We start from the raw sequence: 23,079 nt of genomic DNA, 5'->3' as shown, positions 1-23,079 counted from the left end.
CAATGCCGAATCTACAGTTTCGCCCCTCCCTTGGCAAATTCATGGCTACGCGCCTGAGTGTTCCACTAGTCTCAACTAATTCTAATCTAGACTTCGTTCTGTCCACCGGATGTAGAGTACTCTGCGCCAAGATAGACGCCAATCAACCAAACGTATATGTATACATATTAGCACCTCAAGGCCTAGTATGAAGTTATAGATAATACAATGGGATGAGCAGACCTATACGGAATACAACATACTGGATATTGCTACAACATACAACAGTAGAACTACAAACAAGACAACACTATATCAAGCAAACAAAGTATCATCAAATAGTTCTAAAGATACACCAGTCAGACGATAATCAGATATAATTATAAAATAAAATGAAAATAATTATATAAATAATTTATAACAAAAATACGAATAAATTATATATGTGCATTTTTTAACGACGACGACGATCACTACAACAACCGAACACAGCTATGGCCAACAAGGAGGTAATATTTGGAGTGAAAAATGAACGAAGTGAAGTGATCTTGTATGGGTTCGAATTTCCCGTGGTCACAGAATTTGCAATGACTCGAAGCAATCGATAGCTACTTGGAGAAAATACATCACGAAGCAGAGCAGATGTAGCAAGATACGTGTTGAACATGGAATCGAATTGAAACAGGACACAGCTATAGAATAATCAGCTAGTTATAAGAGAAAATGACTTTAATGATCTTATCAAATTATTTTAATTTTATTTAAAATGTCTATGTTGTCAAAAAAGAGAGTCTCTTTTAAAGGTTGTGTAGTAGTCTTCTTTTTCAAATCATAACAAAGCGGACTCGTCGAAATGTTTACTGGATTATTTCGTGTCTGTGGGTTACTACTGCTGAGAACACAACTCTTCCTTAAGTCTACTGTCTGGGTTAACACCAGTGATATCATCTGCAAACATCGAAACAGAAAACTAAATTAATCTAACGCGATTAGACCCATTGAGCGAAATTAAATCATAAATTAGTCGATGATATTTGGCTATTAGACATCAAAAGTCGCTGCAATGTGTTTGTTCACAGTATTTATTGATAAGGTTTGTGAGGAAACAACGCTTCTTCGTGCCTAGTCAGTTTTAGTAACGTGTAGTATTAATAGCAAGACGTATCTTCAGTTTGCTGATGGTAATAGTTAGTAATTTGATGGCCATAAATGGACTTATTAGTTGTGAAATGAGTACAGGGCGGGCTACAGATGACACAGACATGTTGCTTGTAGAACTCTGATTACGTTGATCTGTATCCTTGGTTTCCGTCAATTAGTGCCCCCACCCCCCACCCAGCCATTCCCCCTGTGAGTGATGTTACATTTGCAAGCGAGAGGATAAATACATATACACGTCTACACAATTATGACATACAAGCGTGCATGCAAACACCGTTTGGGAAATAACGTTCAAACACCAAGTTTGCTACAAAAAATCTCTTCTGGCCTAATTCATACTGTGAGTTTTAAACTAACCATGCCAGATTGCAAAATGCTCGACATAAAATTAACTTCTTGGTACGAACCGAAATAAATATCGGTTATTGGTTAATGGAGGAAATAAAATTTTCAAGAAAGCTTTTAGAGTTGACCTAAATAATATTCATCGACTGGAAGTACCGCTAATGAAGAGCACATTAGATAAAACAAAGTCAAAGGTCATCCTTCTCTGAACACGATTAATTTTAAAATAAAAGATGCGATTTTTGCTATAAAGAAACCTTGACAAGACTGCTAATATTAATATTCACAGATTATAACTTCAGTCCGCTTTAAGCCCATAACATTCATGAACAGTTCGAGGGTATGAATTTATTTAGACGCAAATGTTCCATTTTTTGTTGCTTTATTTATTTATTTATATATTTTTTTGGTTGAATCTCTTTAACACACACACTAATTTTAATGTTTCACATGCCAGTATATGTCGGAGATAGTATGATATTAAAATGAGTTGTAAGAGAAAATGAAAATGAAGAATATAAGTAAGTCACATTGAAAGTAAAAGACTTAAGGTGAAGAATGCAAGGAAAATTCAAACGTATTCCGATGTTCCAGGAGGAGCAGTTTCCAAGATAATTTCTGATAAGAGAAAGAATGAAAAGAATATGACAATATTTAGTGAACCGCAACCACGTGACAATGTTAAATTTGTCATCACCAATCTTTCCTTGCTTTGTTTGTAGAAATCAAGCTTCAATGGAAATCGGCAATTGAAAGCGATTCTTTTCCCTGTTATAATGAAGTATAATGAAGGCCTAGGTAGTCAGTGCTTAAATCCTCGGCTGATGCTGACGGGAAAAGGTGACGAAGCATTGATAGATACACTGTGACGTCATCACAAAGACTAAGTAACCTTAGCAACGTGCATCGTGGTGTAGGCTCTATATGCCTTTCAGTATTGTGGTTTATGAAGACTGTTAGAAACCAACCTCACATCACTTCCGTAGCACTGAAGCAGCTAATTTTATGCGTCAATGAAAGTTTCAAAGAGGGAGCCTTTTGTCCACCCCATCCCCACTCCTAGTCTACTACCCGACTAGTTGTTTGTCAGTCCGAAATCCTATTTTGAGGGTGTTAAGCGGGGCCTTGTTAGTTTACTTAAAATACTACCGTGTGTTCAGAAATGTAGGTTATATATTACGAGTATCGTTTATCCTCGAGCATGCTATAGAGTCAAAGAATAGTCACTCAGTTCTCTTGTGTAGGGTTGTAGGGTCTTAAGTTTCTCAAAAACAATTAAGCGATATCTAGCTAAATTAGGGGGGGGGGGGAGGGACTTTTACATATACCATCAAAAGTTACTGCTTGCTCACAATACCAATAACAACCTGTAAATGTCATATTTGTTATTGATAATCTTAGAATCTCCTAACCCACACGAAAAGAGAAATGACACACAGTGGTGTTGGTGGGTGGGAGTAGATTCGCTATTGTGGTTTCCCTGTGTTTATCCCTCCCATCCCCTACCCCACATGACAAGATTTACAGTGGTGTGTCATAGGTTGATTTGTTAATGTGGTTACCGATTAAGCTGATGCATGTGTGTAATACATTGTATTTGTTAAATAGTTGGTGAAATATTTAACTGAACATTGTCAGAAACTACTGATCTTTATTAAAGGCAAGTAACCAGCTTAAAAATCAAACTTACAACAGTGGTTCAAACTTTTATCACATTTCATATTCCCTTCCTGGTGGTTATAAACCTCGAATTAATATTTACTAAACTACCTTCTGTTTATGATTTTGTTTCTAGTTATGAAGGTCATAATTAATAATAAGATCACGTTATGGCCAACCATGAACTGTGCTAGTGGCTATAATATCAGACAAACAACACTATACTATATACAATACTACTTCATAGTAAGTTTGCTTAATATATACAGCTTGACTAGAATCAACCATTAAAAGTTATGTAATAACCAAAAAGCGCATCCACCTTTACTCAGCAACATTTATTTCTCTGCTTTGGTCGTTTGAATTGACTCAAATGAGGTAGGGTGGGGGAGGGGTGGGGGAGGGGTGGGTGACTATGAGTTTAAACTGTACCCTCTTCTATTATATTGTGTTTAATACAGGTAGTGGGAAAGATAAGAAAACAACTTCGTCTTTGTAGTTTTACTACTACAATTCCCAACGACTTTTATAAAATGGTTGCTCATTTGCAACTGTCACGTGACATAGACACACAAAATTAAGATATTTTTGTAATTGAACGGGATAATTACTCATCTCCAACCATATTCATGATTGAATGAACAAGATCAAGTTTGGTTTAACCCCTAGTGTGACCTTTGTTGGCAATTAATTTCGTCCATAATAAAAAGAATGAAAATAACTTTATAAATAAAATAAAAGCTATATGCCTACTATTGGTTGTATGTTATGTACAATAAAACAGCATCATTCTAACTAAATAATATGGATCAACAACAAAGACAAAATGAATTTAGTTACGAATAACAAGACCGTTGTATAAATGTTTAAACTAAATTACTAATATGAAAAGATTTAACTTGACTTAGGTTACAAATCTGCCTGAAACAACTGTGTTAGGATAGATGTATTAGTTAGCTTAGGCTACAACCATGTTGCAGTAGAATCAATGACACAAATTAGATGAGAAAAGCAGCTCTATTATGATGACAGCGAACGATAAGATGGTCAATTCACATAGATATGAGTTACTTTCACACAAGTATGTTTATACGATAAGTGCTTCAAATTGACAAAGGCAAGCATAAAACAGAACAACATGAAAACAGAGAGGTGGAGCAAGACAAGCTGAAGATGATAACAAGTTGACATCAAGATACACGGCATGGGTTTGGTTGTTTCTGAGTGACTGTTAGTGGATGCAGGGAGTGGCCTGAGGGAGTGTGTAGGTTTAAAGCAATAGTAGAATGCTCCCTCCGAGGGGCTGCAAGGAGAAACAAAATGGACATCATTGATGACTGGTTTTAAAAGAAACACAAGACATATGACATAAGAAACAACACAAATTAAATAAAACACATACGAATGGGTTAAAGTATGCAAGCTGTGTTTATGCAGCAAAAAATGAAAGAAAATGAAACATGTAGTAGTGAAACAAAAGAAGAGGAAATGGTGGGCCTATGTGATGTTATACACTGTTTGTTATACATGTAGGCCTAAGCCTACGTAAAATAAACTGTGTGTTATACCATGGAGCTTTATAGCTCCATGGTTATACATGTAGGTCTATGTGATGTTTTGCACTATATAATGTTTATTATACATGTAGGACAATATGCACTGTTTGTTATACATGTAGGCCTATGTGATGTTATACACTGTTGTTTGTTACATGCAGGCCTATGTAATGTTATACACTGTTTGTTATACATGTAGGCCTATGTTATGCACTGTTTGTTATACATGTAGGCCTATGTGATGTTTTGCACTATATAGTGTTTATTATACATGTAGGACAATATGCACTGTTTGTTAGAGATGCAGGTCTATGTGATGTTATACACTGTTGTTTGTTACATGCAGGCCTATGTAATGTTATACACTGTTTGTTATACATGTAGGCCTATGTTATGCACTGTTTGTTATACATGTAGGCCTATGTGATGTTTTGCACTATATAGTGTTTATTATACATGTAGGACAATAAAACAGTATGCACTGTTTGTTAGAGATGCAGGCCTATGTGATGTTATACACTGTTGTTTGTTACATGCAGGCCTATGTAATGTTATACACTGTTTGTTATACATGTAGGCCTATGTTATGCACTGTTTGTTATACATGTAGGCCTATGTGATGTTTTGCACTATATAGTATTTATTATACATGTAGGACAATATGCACTGTTTGTTAGAGATGCAGGTCTATGCTATGTTAAACATTTCATTTCCTTGATTTGTTTTATCCCAACGTACATATATAGAACTCAGTAGTTATATTAATTAATATGATTGTTGTTGCATATAGCTAAACTTGGAAATGACCTAGTTACTCGCTGTATAACAAAGTTAAACTAAAACGTATGGACATAACATATATACAAAGAACAATTAAAAAAAAAAAAAAAGGAATGCAAAAGAGTAGGGAAATGTGGTAATGGTCAGTAATTTCTTAAGTTTCTTCTGAATGATGAAACAGTGCTATGATCATGTTTAATATCCTGTGGCAATGAGTTCCAGAGAAAATTTGCCCAAATTCTCAACCAATGTTTGGGGGTATTAGTTCTTAAACGTGAAGTGTGAGGGTTATCAGCTGACCTAGTGCTATAACTGTGGATTTCGTAATTGTAGGTGAAGAAATTTGCTGAGAGTAGATTATGAACAATTCGGTAAGCAAATGTAGCTATATTGACTAGTATCAGATCAACAAGCGTGAGCAACTTTAGAGAAGAAAACAACTCAGTAGTACTTATATGATCAGTATGTTTAGGGTTTGATAAGTGAAGAATTGGTTTCTTTAGTCAAAGTATTAACTTGGTGAGGTGGATATTGTATGCACCAGACCAGTATGCTGTGGTAAACTTAATGTAAGATACAACCTTAGTGGAAATAGTGTCAATATGATTTTTCCAAGTTAATCTTGATTCAATACTGACTCCAAGAAATTTTGTAGATTGTAGAATGTTGTGAATGCAAATGTATAGTGTTCAGTTCAGGTAAACAGTATCACTTTTACTACTATTGTTACTAAAATAATGTATTTGTTTTTGCCAAATTTAGTGTCAATTTGCTATCACAAACCAATCATGATATCAATGTAGGCTTATGAGATGTTATGCACTGTTTGTTATAAATATAGGACAATGTAATGTTATGCACTGTTTGTTATACATGTAGGCCTATGCAATGTTATGCACTGTTTGTTTTACATGTAGGCTATGTGATGTTATGCACTGTTTGTTATACATGTAGGCCTATGTGATGTTGTGCACTGTTTGTTTTACATGTAGGCTATGTAATGTTATGCACTGTTTGTTATACATGTAGGCCTATGTGATGATATGCACTGTTTGTTGATGAGCTTACCCAAAAGTGCTGTTTGGGAGACCTAGATTATAGGAATTATTACATCAGTGTGAAAGTAAACAACACTAGGAAACCAATTGAGTTGATTATACATTTGGTCATTTGCTATTTTTAGTAGCCTATTAACATTTTCAAATGTAAATTACAGCTGTGGAATAATAGTACTTCTTAAGATGTAATAGTTTACAAGGTGTAGTTCAATATATGGTAATTATGAGCCCGTAGTTGAAACATGCCAGCAACATTATTAGCCTACCACAACCTAACAATTAATAAGCTGTAGAACAAAGGTAAGTACAATCATTATATTGACTGTAGAATCTAATCAAGATTGTAACCAGAATACCTCCACAGCAACCCAACTGTTTAATACTAAGTTGTAGCATACAGTTCACACTATTCTAGCTGAGGTACTAGACTAACAAAGGTGGTCCCCCCTCCATAAATTAATAGCTACTCAGCAGTTTGAGTCAATCACAGGAGATATGTCCTCACTAGTATGCACTAAGGGTACATGAAAATTACACCCAGTATAAATATAAATATGTCTATACCATCTCACTCAAATCATAACTCTCGCCTTTGGTTTTTTTCTTGATTCCTTTCCTGAAATGAATGTTTGACATATGATTCGTAGAAAAATCCTTTACAGTAGCTATTTGCGATGATGTCAATAAATCTTAATTGAGAGGAAATTGATGCTTAAATCACATAACAATGCATTTTAATTGAATAAATAAATTAATTAAAAAATAAACTACATTGTTTCATGTCGTACGATTATTCAAATGTGCAAAATTTCCAATCGGTGTTCAAGGCACACAATTGAAGCGAAACATATTTCACCAATAAATGTTTGGTGAAAAAATAATTAAAAAAGGCGGGTTACTATGATAAATTGCAAACTTAGTTTGGCCAACACCGGGTCAATTTGCTAAAATTAGCAAGCAATCTAATAAACGCAAACAGCTGCTTTAAAGTAACAGAAAATGGGGCAACATGTTATATCACAAAAACAACAGAGATAATACATTTAAAGCATTTGCCTGTACTCTCATGGCTATTGCACTCAAAGCAATATTGCTAGTATTTAAATGACTGAGCAAAGAGGTCGGTAGACCAAATTGGCCCAAGTCACAGAAGTAAAAATGTGATGGTTTGGTAAATCCGCTCCTGGCATGAGAAAATACCAGAGTGTAATGGTTGCAAGGAGACAGTTGATACTCCAAACCATGTAAGATTTTACTTTGATCACACAGAGAGCAGAAAATACAGCAAAAGGAAAAGAGCTTCAATAAAGTACCTCTTTAAGGTTAACTGGAAAAGCACCCTTTTTCTTTGAATTTTTAACTAATTTTGTTAATTTGGCTTCTGAAACTTTCACAGTTTGAGATAAATGTGTGCAGGTTATTAAAAAGTAGGAAATGCATAATATTTCTGCAAATTTCAAGTTTATTATAATCATCATCTCATCATCCCATTGCATGGTTTCAAAATAAATATTTGGAAAAAGAAGAGAAAGAAAAAAAATAGTAATGCACAATTTATAAAACTTCTTAAAACTTGTTTATATTTTTTAAATTATTTTTTGAGTAAAGTAATACTTACAGTTTACCGTAAAACTCCAATCTCCAAACCTGATAAAGCTTAAGAATTATAACCAATATTCTACCAAAAAGAGGTATAACAAAATTCAATGATTTTGGACAAACTATCTATATATAAGTGATATATATGCCTATAATAATGTAAGACTACAATAATATGAATATTTATCATGCATGATTAAATATTCATGCTGAGGAGGATAGAGTATATAGATAAACCGTGACATCAATGAGTATATGAGAAGCAGAAACAAAACAAAGAAATACTAAGTCAGAATTACTGCAGTGTGCTTCATCTACTTTCAAGGATAGTCCTAGATAAATAAATCTGATTGTATTTGGCTGAGCAAGTCAGGCTATTACGATATGTTCATCAAATTTATCATATTCTATTGGTAAACTTTAAGCACTGATATTTGCTAGACCATCTTCAACATGGGTGATCAAATTACAACCTAACCTACGCATACTGTGCAAGAATAGTGTAGAATCTTGATACAACGCATTATTAGAAAATAAATCAAATCATAGTCTATCCAATATTTCAGAGCATTGGTTTTTTGTTCAATTTAAGCTTGTTTGATCTAATTATAGCCCTAATGGTTTAATACCAACTCACAGCACTTTTTTAAAGTTAAGGTGCTAAAATGTGATAATTTCATGCATTGTTAGAAAATTAACAATACAGGTGATATTTCTACATTCATTTATTAGAGTTGTTGTTGTAAATTTTTATGCTACAATATTTATATTTTAAACAAAACCTAATATTATTTAAATATAATTAAGTGTCCAAATTGTTTGCAAAGTACAAGAAACAAACTGATAGATTTCAAAACAAATTTTTCAAGGTGCAAATTAATCGACTGTTCACCAGTTAAGTAAACTCAAAATTAAAATCGAAAGATTCTATAAACTCATTGCACTTTTTAAAGAACTTCATTGCAATATTTTGAGAATTTTTGAAAAACAATTCTAATTTTCTAAATTTTAATATCTATTCCTTAGCTTCTTTGACTTAGAGGTAAAATCAGAAACTATACTGATATTGCTTTTCTTTTTTTTTTATTATATTATTTTTTTCCCATCCCAAAACTTTCAAGATTTATATACATAAATGAAAAACAAGATTACTTTGATTATATAATTCTCGTCTTGTCTGATTCTGGATATGAGAAATATTTGCAACAGACATCTCCTAGAATTTACAGCGAATCTTATTTATGATATTAATATCAAAGTTTGTCTTGTTACTGCCAGCTGAAACAGCCGCTATGTAGACTGTCTAATCAAAGCACCAATAATTAAAATAAAGATCAGATACCTGTATATCAATTGCAACCACGATCATAATAATATAACCTTGAGTAAAAGCACTTGGTTTAAACCCTTGACTAAAAAAGCACTTGACTTAAAACCCTTGACTAAAAGCATTTGACTTATAAACCTTTGACTAAAAGCATTTGACTTATAAACCCCTTGACTAAAAGCATTTGACTTATAAACCCTTGACTAAAAGCACATGGTGTAAAGGAAAATATTGCATTTGAGACAAAGCAATTGTCCTACGGGATCATCATAGTAGTACCCCCTGGAACAAGTAATCCCAGAAGGTCTGTTTAGTAGAAAGTCTAATTATTTTGAAATGTTTAGATGATTGATAGTATTGCACTGCTTAAACATGTAAGCTGTATGATTGAGGACAGCTTTTCAGAGGACAGATTTTAAGCAAGGGTCAGGGTTTGACCAGACTTGTAAGAAAACATATTCTGTATTCAAATCACACAATTGTTTTGGAACATTAAACAGGAAATGTTCAGTATTGCTATGATGGGAATTTTGCAAGTTTTAGGACACCACTGTCGCATGTAACATTGACACATATGGTGGTAGCCAATCATGAAGTTGAATCTCATTTTGAAGTTAAAAATGCAATTTGTTCCTTTAAAGACCGGGTACCCTTTGTCCTTTGGGCAAGAGGTTTTCTTTACCATGTTAGTAGTAATCCCTCCCTTTAGCATGAACTGCTAACTTAACGCATGCCCCCTGTACCACATAGCCCAGGCATTGGTTATGCAATATTCCCTCTAGCAAAGGTAGAGAAGTTGAATGGTAAAATCAGCAATTTCAGAAATCTTTTGAAAGATGCTGGGATAATGTTTCATGCATTTTTTTCTTAGTTACTTGAGGAAATCAACATGAACCAATGCCTTGCCAACACAAAACCAAATTGTGCAAATTGGTTATAATAGTAACAGGATTATATCAGCAACTCAAAAGCAAAATAAGAAAAGAACTAAAACAATAATAATATACAAAGATTATTAAAATGTTGCAAGCAATGTTCCCTTAATTTCACATGAGCTTGTGTTTACCAGTAGATTTGTTGATTATTTCTATGATCAAATTTTCTAATAAAACCACTACAATCTTGATACTTTTGTTTAATTACATTTTCAAAGTCTGTTTCCATATTTAAAAGAACTGAGCTTGATTTCTTAAGGAAGACTTTCTATATTTAAATTAAAGTATTTTGGTTTATTTACAACAAACTCTATACTTGTCTGCAATATCTGCACAAATAAATGTATAATTTTGTCATATTGCACGAACAATTCCACACAACATTGTGACCAACGTTATTTTTCTTCCATCACAACAGTTGCAATTTTGTTAAGTTTTGTTAATTTTAATATTTTGTAGAAATTTGATTTGGTTGACTGACGTCAACACAGGCACATTTAAACGAGTACGCTCTAATCATGAATGGATGAATGAAAAAGCTCATGTGTAAACTAAGGCATATGAAAAATCTGTCATGAATAATGCATGAATATCTCATACATAAACAAAAGTGCCAACAAGTCCAGTATGAGCATGAATATGCAACAGATGGCCACCAGAATGATAATGATCAGTCCATACCCCTGGAATTCTGTGATCCATTGATATGACTCTCGTCTCCCCCGGTTACCGGTGAGGACTGTTCCGGGTTCCCCTCCGCCTCCTTATCCTTCCGTTTTCTCCTCTTTTTGGACATGACATTTCTGGTCTTTGGAGGACTGGGATTATAGTGCATCAGACAGAACACCAGATCGGTGGTCATGAGAGGGAACTCGTACGCGGGGTTTGTAATCACATATCGCTTAGTGGACGATGTTCTGGTGCTCATGGCTTGGTCTCGCAACCGGTAGATACCAAAACAGAGGATGTTATATTTCTTCAAGGCATCCACAAAGAGATCTCCGTACATCCTTCCATCCTGTAAAGAGAGATGCGGATTTGAACAAAGCTCTCAGCATCCATCGAGATATGTCATTTCTGACAGCCTGATGTGTATCTAGCGTGGATAGGTTACCAAGTGTGTATCAGGGGCGCAGCCAGAAATTTGGAAGGGGGAGCAAATTTGCTCACAAAGGGAGCATTATTACACTTAACACAGAGCGCCATGATGTACAAAGAAAATTTTGCCCAAAATGGCTCCCACATTGCAGGAAATAAACAATATTAGAGAGTATTGTATTAGGGAGCTACTGTGGCTTCACAGGGACAGAGGAAAGATGAAGTCAAATTTTGACATTTCATCTCAAAATGTTGACTTTTTATCTCAAACTATTTGGTCAAAAAGTGTTTGGTTATATAGATCCCAAAAAAATGCAAAAATTTTGAGATTTAAAATGTCACTGTACAGAGCAGACGAACTTTCAGGGGACAGATTGAGAGGGTTTTTTAATGATATTTCCTGTTTTTAGTTAAATTTTATTTTTGGGATACTCAAAGGGGGGGGGGGATCGCTCCCTTGATCCCCCGCTAAATCCCTGATGTGTTTAAGGAACAAACCATGCAATAATTCCCTCATATCCCATTTTGACTGACATGCACAACATTGCTTTACAATAAGACCTTGTGAAAAGATAACATAATACCATTCAATCTTTATTCCAAACCCCCACCCCCTCCCTTGAAAGGGTATACATGACCTACCCCATACTGAGAGAATGGACCCTCAAACAGAGGGAGTTGTGCAACTCTTGTCCTGTCTCTGTTTACTAATAATTCGGGTGTATTCCTCCCTGGTTTCATTCCTCCTCCTTCGGCTAAGATTTGTTCCAGTTCTGGAGTAGCGCCACCAGTTATCAATGTTCTTATTAATGTAAGTGCATTGTCGTTAAAGTAGGTCTGTGAAGGCAAAAGAGTAATATGTAATGAGAATAACAATGCATCAAGCGATAAAGGATCATACCCTGTATTCTGTGTTTAAGCCCAACACATGGGTCAGTTGATTCTGAACCTCATATATATTTACATTAGACCTCTACTCCACCATTCTGAAGGTCTACTCCGTATTACAAGACCATGTTACATTAGACCTCTACTCCACCATTCTGAAGGTCTACTCCGTATTACAAGACCATGTTACATTAGACCTCTACTCCACCATTCTGAAGGTCTTCTCCGTATTACAAGACCATGTTACATTAGACCTCTACTCCACCATTCTGAAGGTCTACTCCGTATTACAAGACCATGTTACATTAGACCTCTACTCCACCATTCTGAAGGTTTACTCCGTATTACAAGACCATGTTACATTAGACCTCTACTCCACCATTCTGAAGGTCTACTCCGTATTACAAGACCATGTTACATTAGACCTCTACTCCACCATTCTGAAGGTCTACTCCGTATTACAAGACCATGTTACATTAGACCTCTACTCCACCATTCTGAAGGTCTACTCCGTATTACAAGACCATGTTACATTAGACCTCTACTCCACCATTCTGAAGGTCTACTCCGTATTACAAGACCATGTTACATTAGGCCTCTACTCCACCATTCTGAAGGTCTACTCCGTATTACAAGACCATGTTACATTAGGCCTCTACTCCACCATTCTGAAGGTCTACTCCGTATTACAAGACCATGTTACATTAGACCTCTACTCCACCATTCTGAAGGTCTTCTCCGTATTACAAGACCATGTTACATTAGACCTCTACTCCACCATTCTGAAGGTCTACTCCGTATTACAAGACCATGTTACATTAGACCTCTACTCCACCATTCTGAAGGTCTACTCCGTATTACAAGACCATGTTACATTAGACCTCTACTCCACCATTCTGAAGGTCTACTCCGTATTACAAGACCATGTTACATTAGACCTCTACTCCACCATTCTGAAGGTCTACTCCGTATTACAAGACCATGTTACATTAGACTTCTACTCCATTCTGAAGGTTTACTCTGTATGTATTACAAGACCATGCACTTCAGATCACTAAGCTTAGGTTTGTTACTAGAAGATAATGCTCGCAAAAGCACAAGTCATGTGATGGCAGCACGGTAGTAATGCCCACTACTGTTACGTCAAGTAATAATCAACAATGGAAGTCATGTTCACCTTGATCCCTGCTAAACACCAAGCTGTCTTTAATTTCAAGTAATGGACACCCAAGAGAAACCCAAGATGTGTTTACATTACAATTAAACACATAGCATGTGTCTATTTACAAGTAATATCCACCCTGATTATCTGTAAACTCTAGATGTGTTTACATTACAAATTAAACACATAGCATGTGTCTATTTACAAGTAATATCCACCCTGATTATTTGTAAACTCTAGATGTGTTTACATTACAAATTAAACACATAGCATGGGTCTATTTACAAGTAATATCCACCCTGATTATCTGTAAACTCTAGATGTGTTTACATTACAAATTAAACACATAGCATGTGTCTATTTACAAGTAATATCCACCCTGATTATCTGTAAACTCTAGACGTGTTTACATTACAAATTAAACACATAGCATGGGTCTATTTACAAGTAATATCCACCCTGATTATGTGTAAACCCTAGATGTGTTAACATTACAAATTAAACACATAGCATGGGTCTATTTACAAGTAATATCCACTCTGATTATGTGTAAATTCTAGATGTGTTTACATTACAAGATAACATATGGCATGGGTCTTTGTTGATGCTAGTCTATTACTACAAATCGTGTTATGATTCACATTTACACTACAAATTAGACCAGGAGCAACAGGGTTCCAAACTGTATAAAGGGCCATATATACAACAACCAGCAAAAACACTCTATGGAGCTTCAAACATAAAATATTAAGGCCTGATGTCCCCAGGGTGGGGGGGTAGTGATAATACTTACAGCACTCATGAGGGAATCTAAGACACTGACTGCAAATGCTGTCCCGCAGGCAAACGGCTGAGTGAGATAGAGCTCTGTGTCTGGGTCATCGTCGTCATCCTGATCCAGAAACTGAACGTTTGAATCGTTGACTGAATAACAAAATAATAGAATTTTGTTATTTGCCAATCTGTTACAAGATTCCCAGTTGTATTTCTATATTACCCACAAGTGCTTACACACTGTAGTACTAGCTAGCTACATAGCGGATAGACCTGCATTTGTGGCTTGAATCTTCAATTCCCAAAGATGTGGAATTTATCTTAAAAGATCTAACATAAAAATCATGATATGAAACATCCTAGTCTCTTTATATTGTGACAGGATTATTGAACTCTTTGTTTTGTTTCTTCAAACCAGTCTCTAGACTATTCACTATTGGAAATCCTTCACTGTTTAACCAAAAGTTGTGAAATGTCTAACATTGGCATATTGATATGATATTTATTTGGTCTAGCAATGTTGTATTAGCATCTTGTTTCTAAGAGTGTAATGAAAAACCACAAAAGCAATAGCCAAGTCATAAAATAATCATAATAATAATAATAATCATATTCATCATAATAATCATCATCATAATAATAATCATATCAATAATAATAATAATAATCATAATAATAATAATAATAATCATAATAATAATCATAAAAATAAAAATAAAATAAAACTGTTAGCAAACTGCTTATCCACTAGAGAGCCTGTGTAGGAGAATGGGTAAAAGTAAGTTGGCCTGACGTTTCGATCCTAGCAGGATCTACTTCAAAGGCTAAATGACAAGTAACAGTATCAGAAGGGACAAAAACACGCACAGAATAAAGCAGCGGGATGAGAAGATGTGTTTTTGTCCCTTCTACTGTCACTTGTCATTTAGCCTTTGAAGAAGATCCTGCTAGGATCGAAACGTCAGGCCAACATACTTTTACACAATAATAATAATATTAATAATAATGGTGAATTATAAAGCGCGCATATCCACCCGGAAGGGTGCTCAAGGTGCAGATGAAAGAATATTTCCGTAAGAGGAAACAATGGTGGCAGCAGCTAAGACAGTGCCAAGGGCAAGAAACATAATCATACTGTTTTTCATGGTTTCTTGCACAATTTTCATAAGAAATTTCGTAGATATTAGGTAAAGAGTAACTGAAGCGGGAGTCATTTACCAAGTTCAGTGATCATGGGAACATCGGATCCAACAGCAGAACCACGTCGCTGTAAATTTGGACCAGGACTACTCCCGGGGGATAATCCCATTGGCTTAAAGGCTGAGCAAATTAAAGAAATAAATCATTAATAAAATCAATTACATCACTCATTGAAATAAACAATTCTTTAAGAAACTAGACGATGACCACACTAAACTCCACAACAAAAATACTAGCATTTCTGAGCAAAATTCATGGTTCCGGAAACACAACATGATAATGTTTAAGCTGAGAGTTGTTGACGGAGAAGAGGAAAGTTTCGACGTGATTACTAAATACTGGTGACATTAAACTAATACATGTAAGAAACTTGGAAAGAATCGGAATAATCCAGATTCTATGGACCTTTGGGATAATACAAATATATCGAAAAACAATTGCTAAAGTCTAATATTTGCTAACGACCGCACAATAAATCTGTCTAAATAATTATGTCGTTTAAGCATCAGTGATAGATTAAATGATTTGTGATAATGGGTGAAGATAAACGATGTATATAATATGATGATAACAAAAACCATATACAATATTGATTGATTTTAAAGATATCATAAAACAACGATAGCAATTTACCAGAGACTACTGGTGATAAAGAGACATTTTTCGTGGCACTGGGCTACAAGACTGTGCACACAACAGGAGAGACGTTTCACATAGTAAAAAACATACCGGTCATTTCATGACATAATAACATCTCATTTCTTGTTTTAACTTCATCAATAGCAATAACAAAAGGAATCAAGGTATATTCTTTGAATGGTAGGCTGATGCTACGAGTACTTAAAAAGCACAAGCTGCTAAAAGCATTTTGAATATTTTCCCATTAGTGACAAAATAAAATCTTCGTTTGTGTAAAATGGCATATATAATTTCAATTGAATCTTTTAACCTGCTGAAATGAAATGTGCGGTGGCCTATTTTTCATCTTATCTTTAATAATTATGCTACGTGGTACATTTACAGCTGGCATGATAAAACCATTGTTGTCTGTTCATTAAGTTATAATAAGCTGCAGTGTGAGATGCATGCAATGATATATTTTTTTTTATAGCATATCAAAATATTTTGGATAAAAGCTTTGTAAATTGCTACTGTAAACATCACCCATATTTGGAGAAAAGTGTGACTAGACACTCAAAAAATTAAAATAAGGCAAAAATTATCATTCTTCAGCCGAGTTACAACTGACCAAGTTGTATCACATTATGTGACACCAGTGCACGGACATACCACTGTCAAACTAAATTATTCACATAGGTTGACTCTGTCAAACAATGCTAAAAGCCTGAGGTATTTAATTCTCATAAACTTGAAATTTCTAACTTTGTGGTCTTAAATTATCTTTTTATTGTTCTTTCACCCCAAATAAATGGTAAAAGCTCTCTTTTCTTCTCTTGGGGTGTATGAGAGTGGTGCAAGAGGAACGAGTGACCGAGGAAGAGACGTAAGGGTGCACGCAGTGAGAGTTGACGTTGCTCTACGTAAATGACTCAACGAGGTGTTCGTACCAAGTGAATGACATGAATGCTTGAGAATAAATGTTCTCTTGGTGATTTGTGAAAATGAACATAAAATTGGCTTTTCATCAAAATACAAGATTTCAAAGGTGAAAAGGAAGCAATAAAGAAAGAGAGACTGGATAGTCGTCATGGCAACGATAAAGACTACTTATTATACTTATAGATGCATTGTTCAGAAGTGAAGACAAATGCATCTGTTAAAGCTGATAGCTGGAATTAGCATGGTATTATCTCAAGTGTTTGATAGGTAATGTTCACAAGTTTCATATCAAACAAGTTTAAAGGTAGTAGGGAGGAGCTGGACACTAATCAATGTCACTAATCAATGCAAAAACAACTTCAGGCCTTAATCAATTCTTTTTTTTCTTTCGAGGCATTCGAACTCTTGTTACAACACAACAAACTAACAAACAGCTGCTGCTACTAATTCAACTAATCCTTAAACCATTCATTACTTTAGTGTATAGCAATGATAAGCCACAGTAACCTAGCTATTTCATGTCCATTAAGGTAAGGCAGGGCAATTTACCTATGTTAAACTATTTTCGGGGTTTAAGCATAAATGAATAAAATGCTGAATGTAAGCTTGGTTGGTTAGGAAGCAGGATTCTCTGGAAAACAGACCTTTCAAGTAAGAAATGGTTAGGGGGCAAGGGGTGGGGGGTGGTACATCTTATTTTTATCACTCACCTTCCCAGTCAGTAATGGTTAGGGGTGGGGGTGATACATCTTAGTTATGGCAGAAGTGTTTTAACAAAATGTGAACAAAAATATGAGAGCAAAAATAGAATTTAGGAAAAGTAAACTTGCTTAGTCAAATATGAATATAACTTAATAGTTCACACAGAACCGAATAGACCACTGATATCTGAAAAGACTTATGGTCACGGTGCAGACACAGTATACAAAGAAAATCAGCAAAATTCCACAAAATAAACTGTAATATACTGAGAACATGAAGGACTCTGCTCCCACATTGCAGCATGCATCTGAAATAACCATAATATCAAACTAGAACAAACAATATATATAAAACCCAGCATCAATACACAGAAACCCAAAAGAACTTTAAAAGTAAACAGAAAAGACATCAGAAACCAGAGCAAAACAAGTAACGACCATTATACTATAAACAGAAAATATGGCTGTCAGCTATTAAAGTAACCATCACAAGGTACAAGATTATTATGCAGGCAAGTCCAAATAGGTGCATTTCTTTCAAAAGATAAAAGGAAAATTGGGCGTGTTTTGAACTACTGTGGGTTAGAATATTTTCCTGAGTTAAACAGAAAAGATATTTTAAATGGGTACATAAGCCAACACTTGGTTATGACTTTGTTAAACTATATTGGCTTCCATCAAACAGACAATTATTTCCAGGTGAACGGTTGATTATTATACCAAACCTGCCATTACAAATGAATCAAGCTAAATTTAGCCATCTAAGAACACAAGCTACTCTGACCTTGCAGATCAACCAGCTAAACCTAGCTATCTTTAAGAACACAAGCTACTCAGGACTTGCAGATCAATAAGCTAAACCTAGCTGTCTTTAAGAACACATGCTACTCTGACCTTGCAGATAAATCAAGCTAAACCTAGCTATCTTTAAGAACACATGCTACTCAGGACTTGCAGATCAATCAGCTAAACCTAGCTATCTTTAAGAACACACCCTACTCAGGACTTGCAGATCAACCAGCTAAACCTAGCTATCTTTAAGAACACATGCTACTCAGGACTTGCAGATCAATCAGCTAAACCTAGCTATCTTTAAGAACACACCCTACTCAGGACTTGCAGATCAATCAGCTAAACCTAGCTACCTTTAAGAACACATGCTATTCTGACCTTGCAGATCAATCAGCTAAACCTAGCAATCTTTAAGAACACATGCTACTCAGGACTTGCAGATCAATCAGCTAAACCTAGCTATCTTTAAGAACACACCCTACTCAGGACTTGCAGATCAATCAGCTAAACCTAGCTACCTTTAAGAACACATGCTACTCTGACCTTGCAGATCAATCAGCTAAACCTAGCAATCTTTAAGAACACATGCTACTCAGGACTTGCAGATCAATCAGCTAAACCTAGTTATCTTTAAGAACACATGCTACTCAGGACTTGCAGATCAATCAGCTAAACCTAGCTATCTTTAAGAATACACCCTACTCTGACCTTGCAGATCATTCAGCTAAACCTAGCTATCTTTAAGAACACATGCTACTCTGACCTTGCAGATCAATCAGCTAAACCTAGCAATCTTTAAGAACACATGCTACTCAGGACTTGCAGATCAATCAGCTAAACCTAGTTATCTTTAAGAACACATGATACTCAGGACTTGCAGATCAATCAGCTAAACCTAGCTATCTTTAAGAATACACCCTACTCTGACCTTGCAGATCAATCAGCTAAACCTAGCTACATTTAAGAACACATGCTACTCAGGACTTGCAGATCAATCAGCTAAACCTAGCTATCTTTAAGAACACACCCTACTCAGGACTTGCAGATCAATCAGCTAAACCTAGCTACATTTAAGAACACATGCTACTCTGACCTTGCAGATCAATCAGCTAAACCTAGCAATCTTTAAGAACACACCCTACTCTGACCTTGCAGATCAATCAGCTAAACCTAGCTACATTTAAGAACACATGCTACTCAGGACTTGCAGATCAATCAGCTAAACCTAGCAATCTTTAAGAACACATGCTACTCAGGACTTGCAGATCAATCAGCTACACCTAGCTATCTTTAAGAACACAAGCTACTCAGGACTTGCAGATCAATCAGCTAAACCTAGCTACATTTAAGAACACATGCTACTCAGGACTTGCAGATCAATCAGCTAAACCTAGCTATCTTTAAGAACACACCCTACTCTGACCTTGCAGATCAATCAGCTAAACCTAGCTATCTTTAAGAACACATCCTACTCAGGACTTGCAGATCAATCAGCTAAACCTAGCAATCTTTAAGAACACATGCTACTCAGGACTTGCAGATCAATCAGCTACACCTAGCTATCTTTAAGAACACAAGCTACTCGGGACTTGCAGATCAATCAGCTAAACCTAGCTACATTTAAGAACACATGCTACTCAGGACTTGCAGATCAATCAGCTAAACCTAGCTATCTTTAAGAACACATGCTACTCTGACCTTTTTGAGCTTGACTTCCCTTGAACTTGCAAACTAATCAAAAGATATAAGAAGTGAAGGTATTCTGACCTCCAACATCATTGAATAGCTACTTATTCAAGAATAACAGTAAGTTACTAAAGCATTAGTATCCATGTTAGCAATTAGCTGCAAAATTGGGTTAATCTACAGGGTATTACTGAGTATTGACTCGGGTGTAAATGATAGATTATCTTTTCTTAAATTGATCCCTTCAGTGGATAGAAGATAATCTGCAATTTACTTTCTGGGTTATCAATTTTCTCCCTTTCCTATTCCTGAATACCAACACTCTACCATGTTTAGTTAGGTCAGTGTGTGTTAGGCTGGTAGATTAGTTCCCTATTAAAGTTCCTAAGCTCAAAGGGCATTGCATGCTCATTTAAGTTTGATGAAAAGCCAATTTTAACGTAAATTTGGATTGCTTGTCTGCTGCAATGAAGCGCTAATTCCCATGCAGCAACCAACTACGATCAACGTTACCCTCCGATTCCTCATCTGAGGAGGTCAGTTCCTCTGAGTCGACACCGTCGTCAGAAGCTAATGGAATGTGATTCCCACCTTGTGCCATGAGCTTGTCTGAAAGACCCACTGTGTCATCGAAAGTCATGGCTTTGAGGTTGAGGGAGGCCAGGATGCCTTCCTTGTCTTGAAGATTTTCCTGCTCGCCAGAGATTGCGTTGCTTGAAAGAATCACACACATGTCGCTCTGGTTTACGTTGACAGATCTGAGATCAGACCTGCTGAGAGGTGAACCCTGAAAAAGATAGTTAGAAACAAGAAAGATGAAAACCAATGCCTACAATAGCTATTTCTTAACATGCCAAGTAACTGTCTTCTTTAGGTAACAGACCTGAAAATCACGGTAAAATAACACTTCCAGTTTGACCATAACTTCCAGTTTGACCATAACTGACCATCTTTTATATTTTCTAGCTTAGTTCACATCAATTCAGATGAGTTTACATAAATAAAATTATTTTCACTCAAAACGTTATATTTTGAATGCCTAATGAATAGTTTGTTAGTGGCAGTCACTTACTTTATCACTATAACCACTATTAAACTTAAACCTGAAAGAAGAAAAAACATTAATTTAGCAAGTTACTGTAAACAGCTGTGCTCATGTTACACCACACAGATATATTTCTAGGGTTTAAAATTTGTTTTTCTCCCGAATAAAACTCAATTGCCTTGGTTCTGGCTTTGTGGAAGCAACTTCATCCCAAATAGGTTGTCTAGCAAATCTTTCAGTATTTCATTCTCTATTAACACTCATTGTTTAATATCAACTCACATGTAATATATACACATTTGGAAAGTTTTTGAGAGCCTCCCATTCCCGTCTGAAGTACTCCAGTCTTCCAATGAAGACAATCTTTTTAAGTTCTTCCTTGTGGAAGTTGCTGGCTCTCAGAGGCATCACAAAGTTCCGCAGACCGATGATAGGAGAGTTAGCATCTCCGAAGACACACACCACTACGTGTGAACTCAGGTTAATAGCCTTCAATTCTTCTCTATCCTGAAAGAACAAACAAACAAATATATGAAACCAGTCACAATAATCACTCAAGTCCCCAGATTGAAATTGATTAGGATTTTAAATGAATGTTTGTTGTAATTTTTATTTTAACTTTTACAATTAAATTTCAATTAAATCTGTCAGTTATGAGCAGAAAATAAGATAAATGGAAGTATGTTATTAATAATCACAGCCAGTAAAGGAAGTTGGACGGTGCTAGGAACTAATCCACAGAGGAGAGGAAGAGGAGGGCAGCAGGGCCGGATTAAGGGCAACTGATGCCCTAAGCACAGCCCAACAATGGTGCCCCCCTCTGCCCCTACATTGCTTAACTGACAAGACATTAAGCATCAATAAGTGCTGAAAGTGAGAGAAAATTTATGTCTTGAATTCAACTAAATTGAGTGTGTCAGTGTAAGAGTTATGGGCATTATAGTGAGGGGGAAAACTTTGTGGTGCCCCCCCCCCCCGGTCCCTTGGTGCATTAAGCACATGCTTAATGGTTAATCCAGGACTGAAGGGCGTCCTACTACACAGGTGGGGCTAAGGCACTGTGAATAATCACGATCAATCAATACGATTAGCAATCATTTAATATAAGTTGGACAATTGAAGTTTAAACATTAAAATCATGAATTTACTAACCAGCAAAGATTCCCCAATTTTCCGCTCCGCACACCAGTGGAACATTCCAGTAGAGTCAAACTCAAATAAATCTTCACCTTCTTCGATTGATTCTCGATATTTGTGTTTCTGATGACTGTGAAGCACACACCAAGCAAAGTGTTTAAACAACATCAAAATATGAAACCATTTAACGGCATCAACTCTGAATAAACCATTTAAATGGCATCAACTCTGAACAAACCATTTAAACAGCTTCAACTCTGCATAAACCATTTAATCGGCATCAATTCTGAATAAACCATTTAATCTGCATCAATTCTGCATAAAGCATTTAAATGGCATCAACTATGAACAAACCATTTAAACAGCATCAACTCTGCATAAACCATTTAATCGGCATCAATTCTGAATAAAGCATTTAATCGGCATCAATTCTGCATAAAGCATTTAAACGGCATCAGCTATGAATAAACAATTCAAAAGGCATCAACTCTGAATATACCATATAAACGGCATCAACTCTGAAAATCGTTAGTCAAATGCAAAAACAGCATCAATAGTACGTATTCCTTCACATTTTCTTTTCAATAATCCAGTTTTCATCTTCAGCATGTCAGGGATTTGGATCAACCAATCTCAC

The 23,079-nt window shown here is 35.6% G+C and overlaps 1 protein-coding gene across 41 annotated transcripts in view; it reads right to left on the bottom strand.

Annotated features, from left to right (window-relative positions):
* Nucleotides 1–1,744: 1,744 nt before the first annotated feature.
* Nucleotides 1,745–23,079, bottom strand: part of LOC139968579 (calcium-activated potassium channel subunit alpha-1-like) — a 156,461-nt gene continuing 135,126 nt past the window's right edge. For 22 of the 41 annotated variants that reach the window (XM_071972681.1, XM_071972697.1, XM_071972683.1 and 19 more), the window contains 8 exons: nt 22,458–22,572; nt 21,588–21,812; nt 20,774–21,047; nt 15,540–15,641; nt 14,341–14,471; nt 12,140–12,334; nt 11,081–11,417; nt 3,330–4,447 (listed from right to left, as the gene is read on the bottom strand). In XM_071972681.1, the coding sequence (XP_071828782.1) occupies nt 4,335–4,447; nt 11,081–11,417; nt 12,140–12,334; nt 14,341–14,471; nt 15,540–15,641; nt 20,774–21,047; nt 21,588–21,812; nt 22,458–22,572 (1,492 nt within the window). In that variant the 3' untranslated portion in view covers nt 3,330–4,334. Of the gene's footprint in view, nt 2,104–3,328; nt 4,448–7,982; nt 11,418–12,139; nt 12,335–14,340; nt 14,472–15,539; nt 15,642–20,773; nt 21,048–21,587; nt 21,813–22,457; nt 22,573–23,079 lie in introns of those variants that run through there. The other 19 variants (XM_071972705.1, XM_071972702.1, XM_071972708.1 and 16 more) reach the window with 6 other exon arrangements.

Source organism: Apostichopus japonicus, chromosome 6 (assembly GCF_037975245.1).
Source record: "Apostichopus japonicus isolate 1M-3 chromosome 6, ASM3797524v1, whole genome shotgun sequence".
Classification (NCBI taxonomy): Eukaryota; Metazoa; Echinodermata; class Holothuroidea; order Aspidochirotida; family Stichopodidae; genus Apostichopus; species Apostichopus japonicus.
Note: the sequence above shows the minus strand (reverse complement) of the source record. Positions and strands in the feature narration are given on the sequence as shown.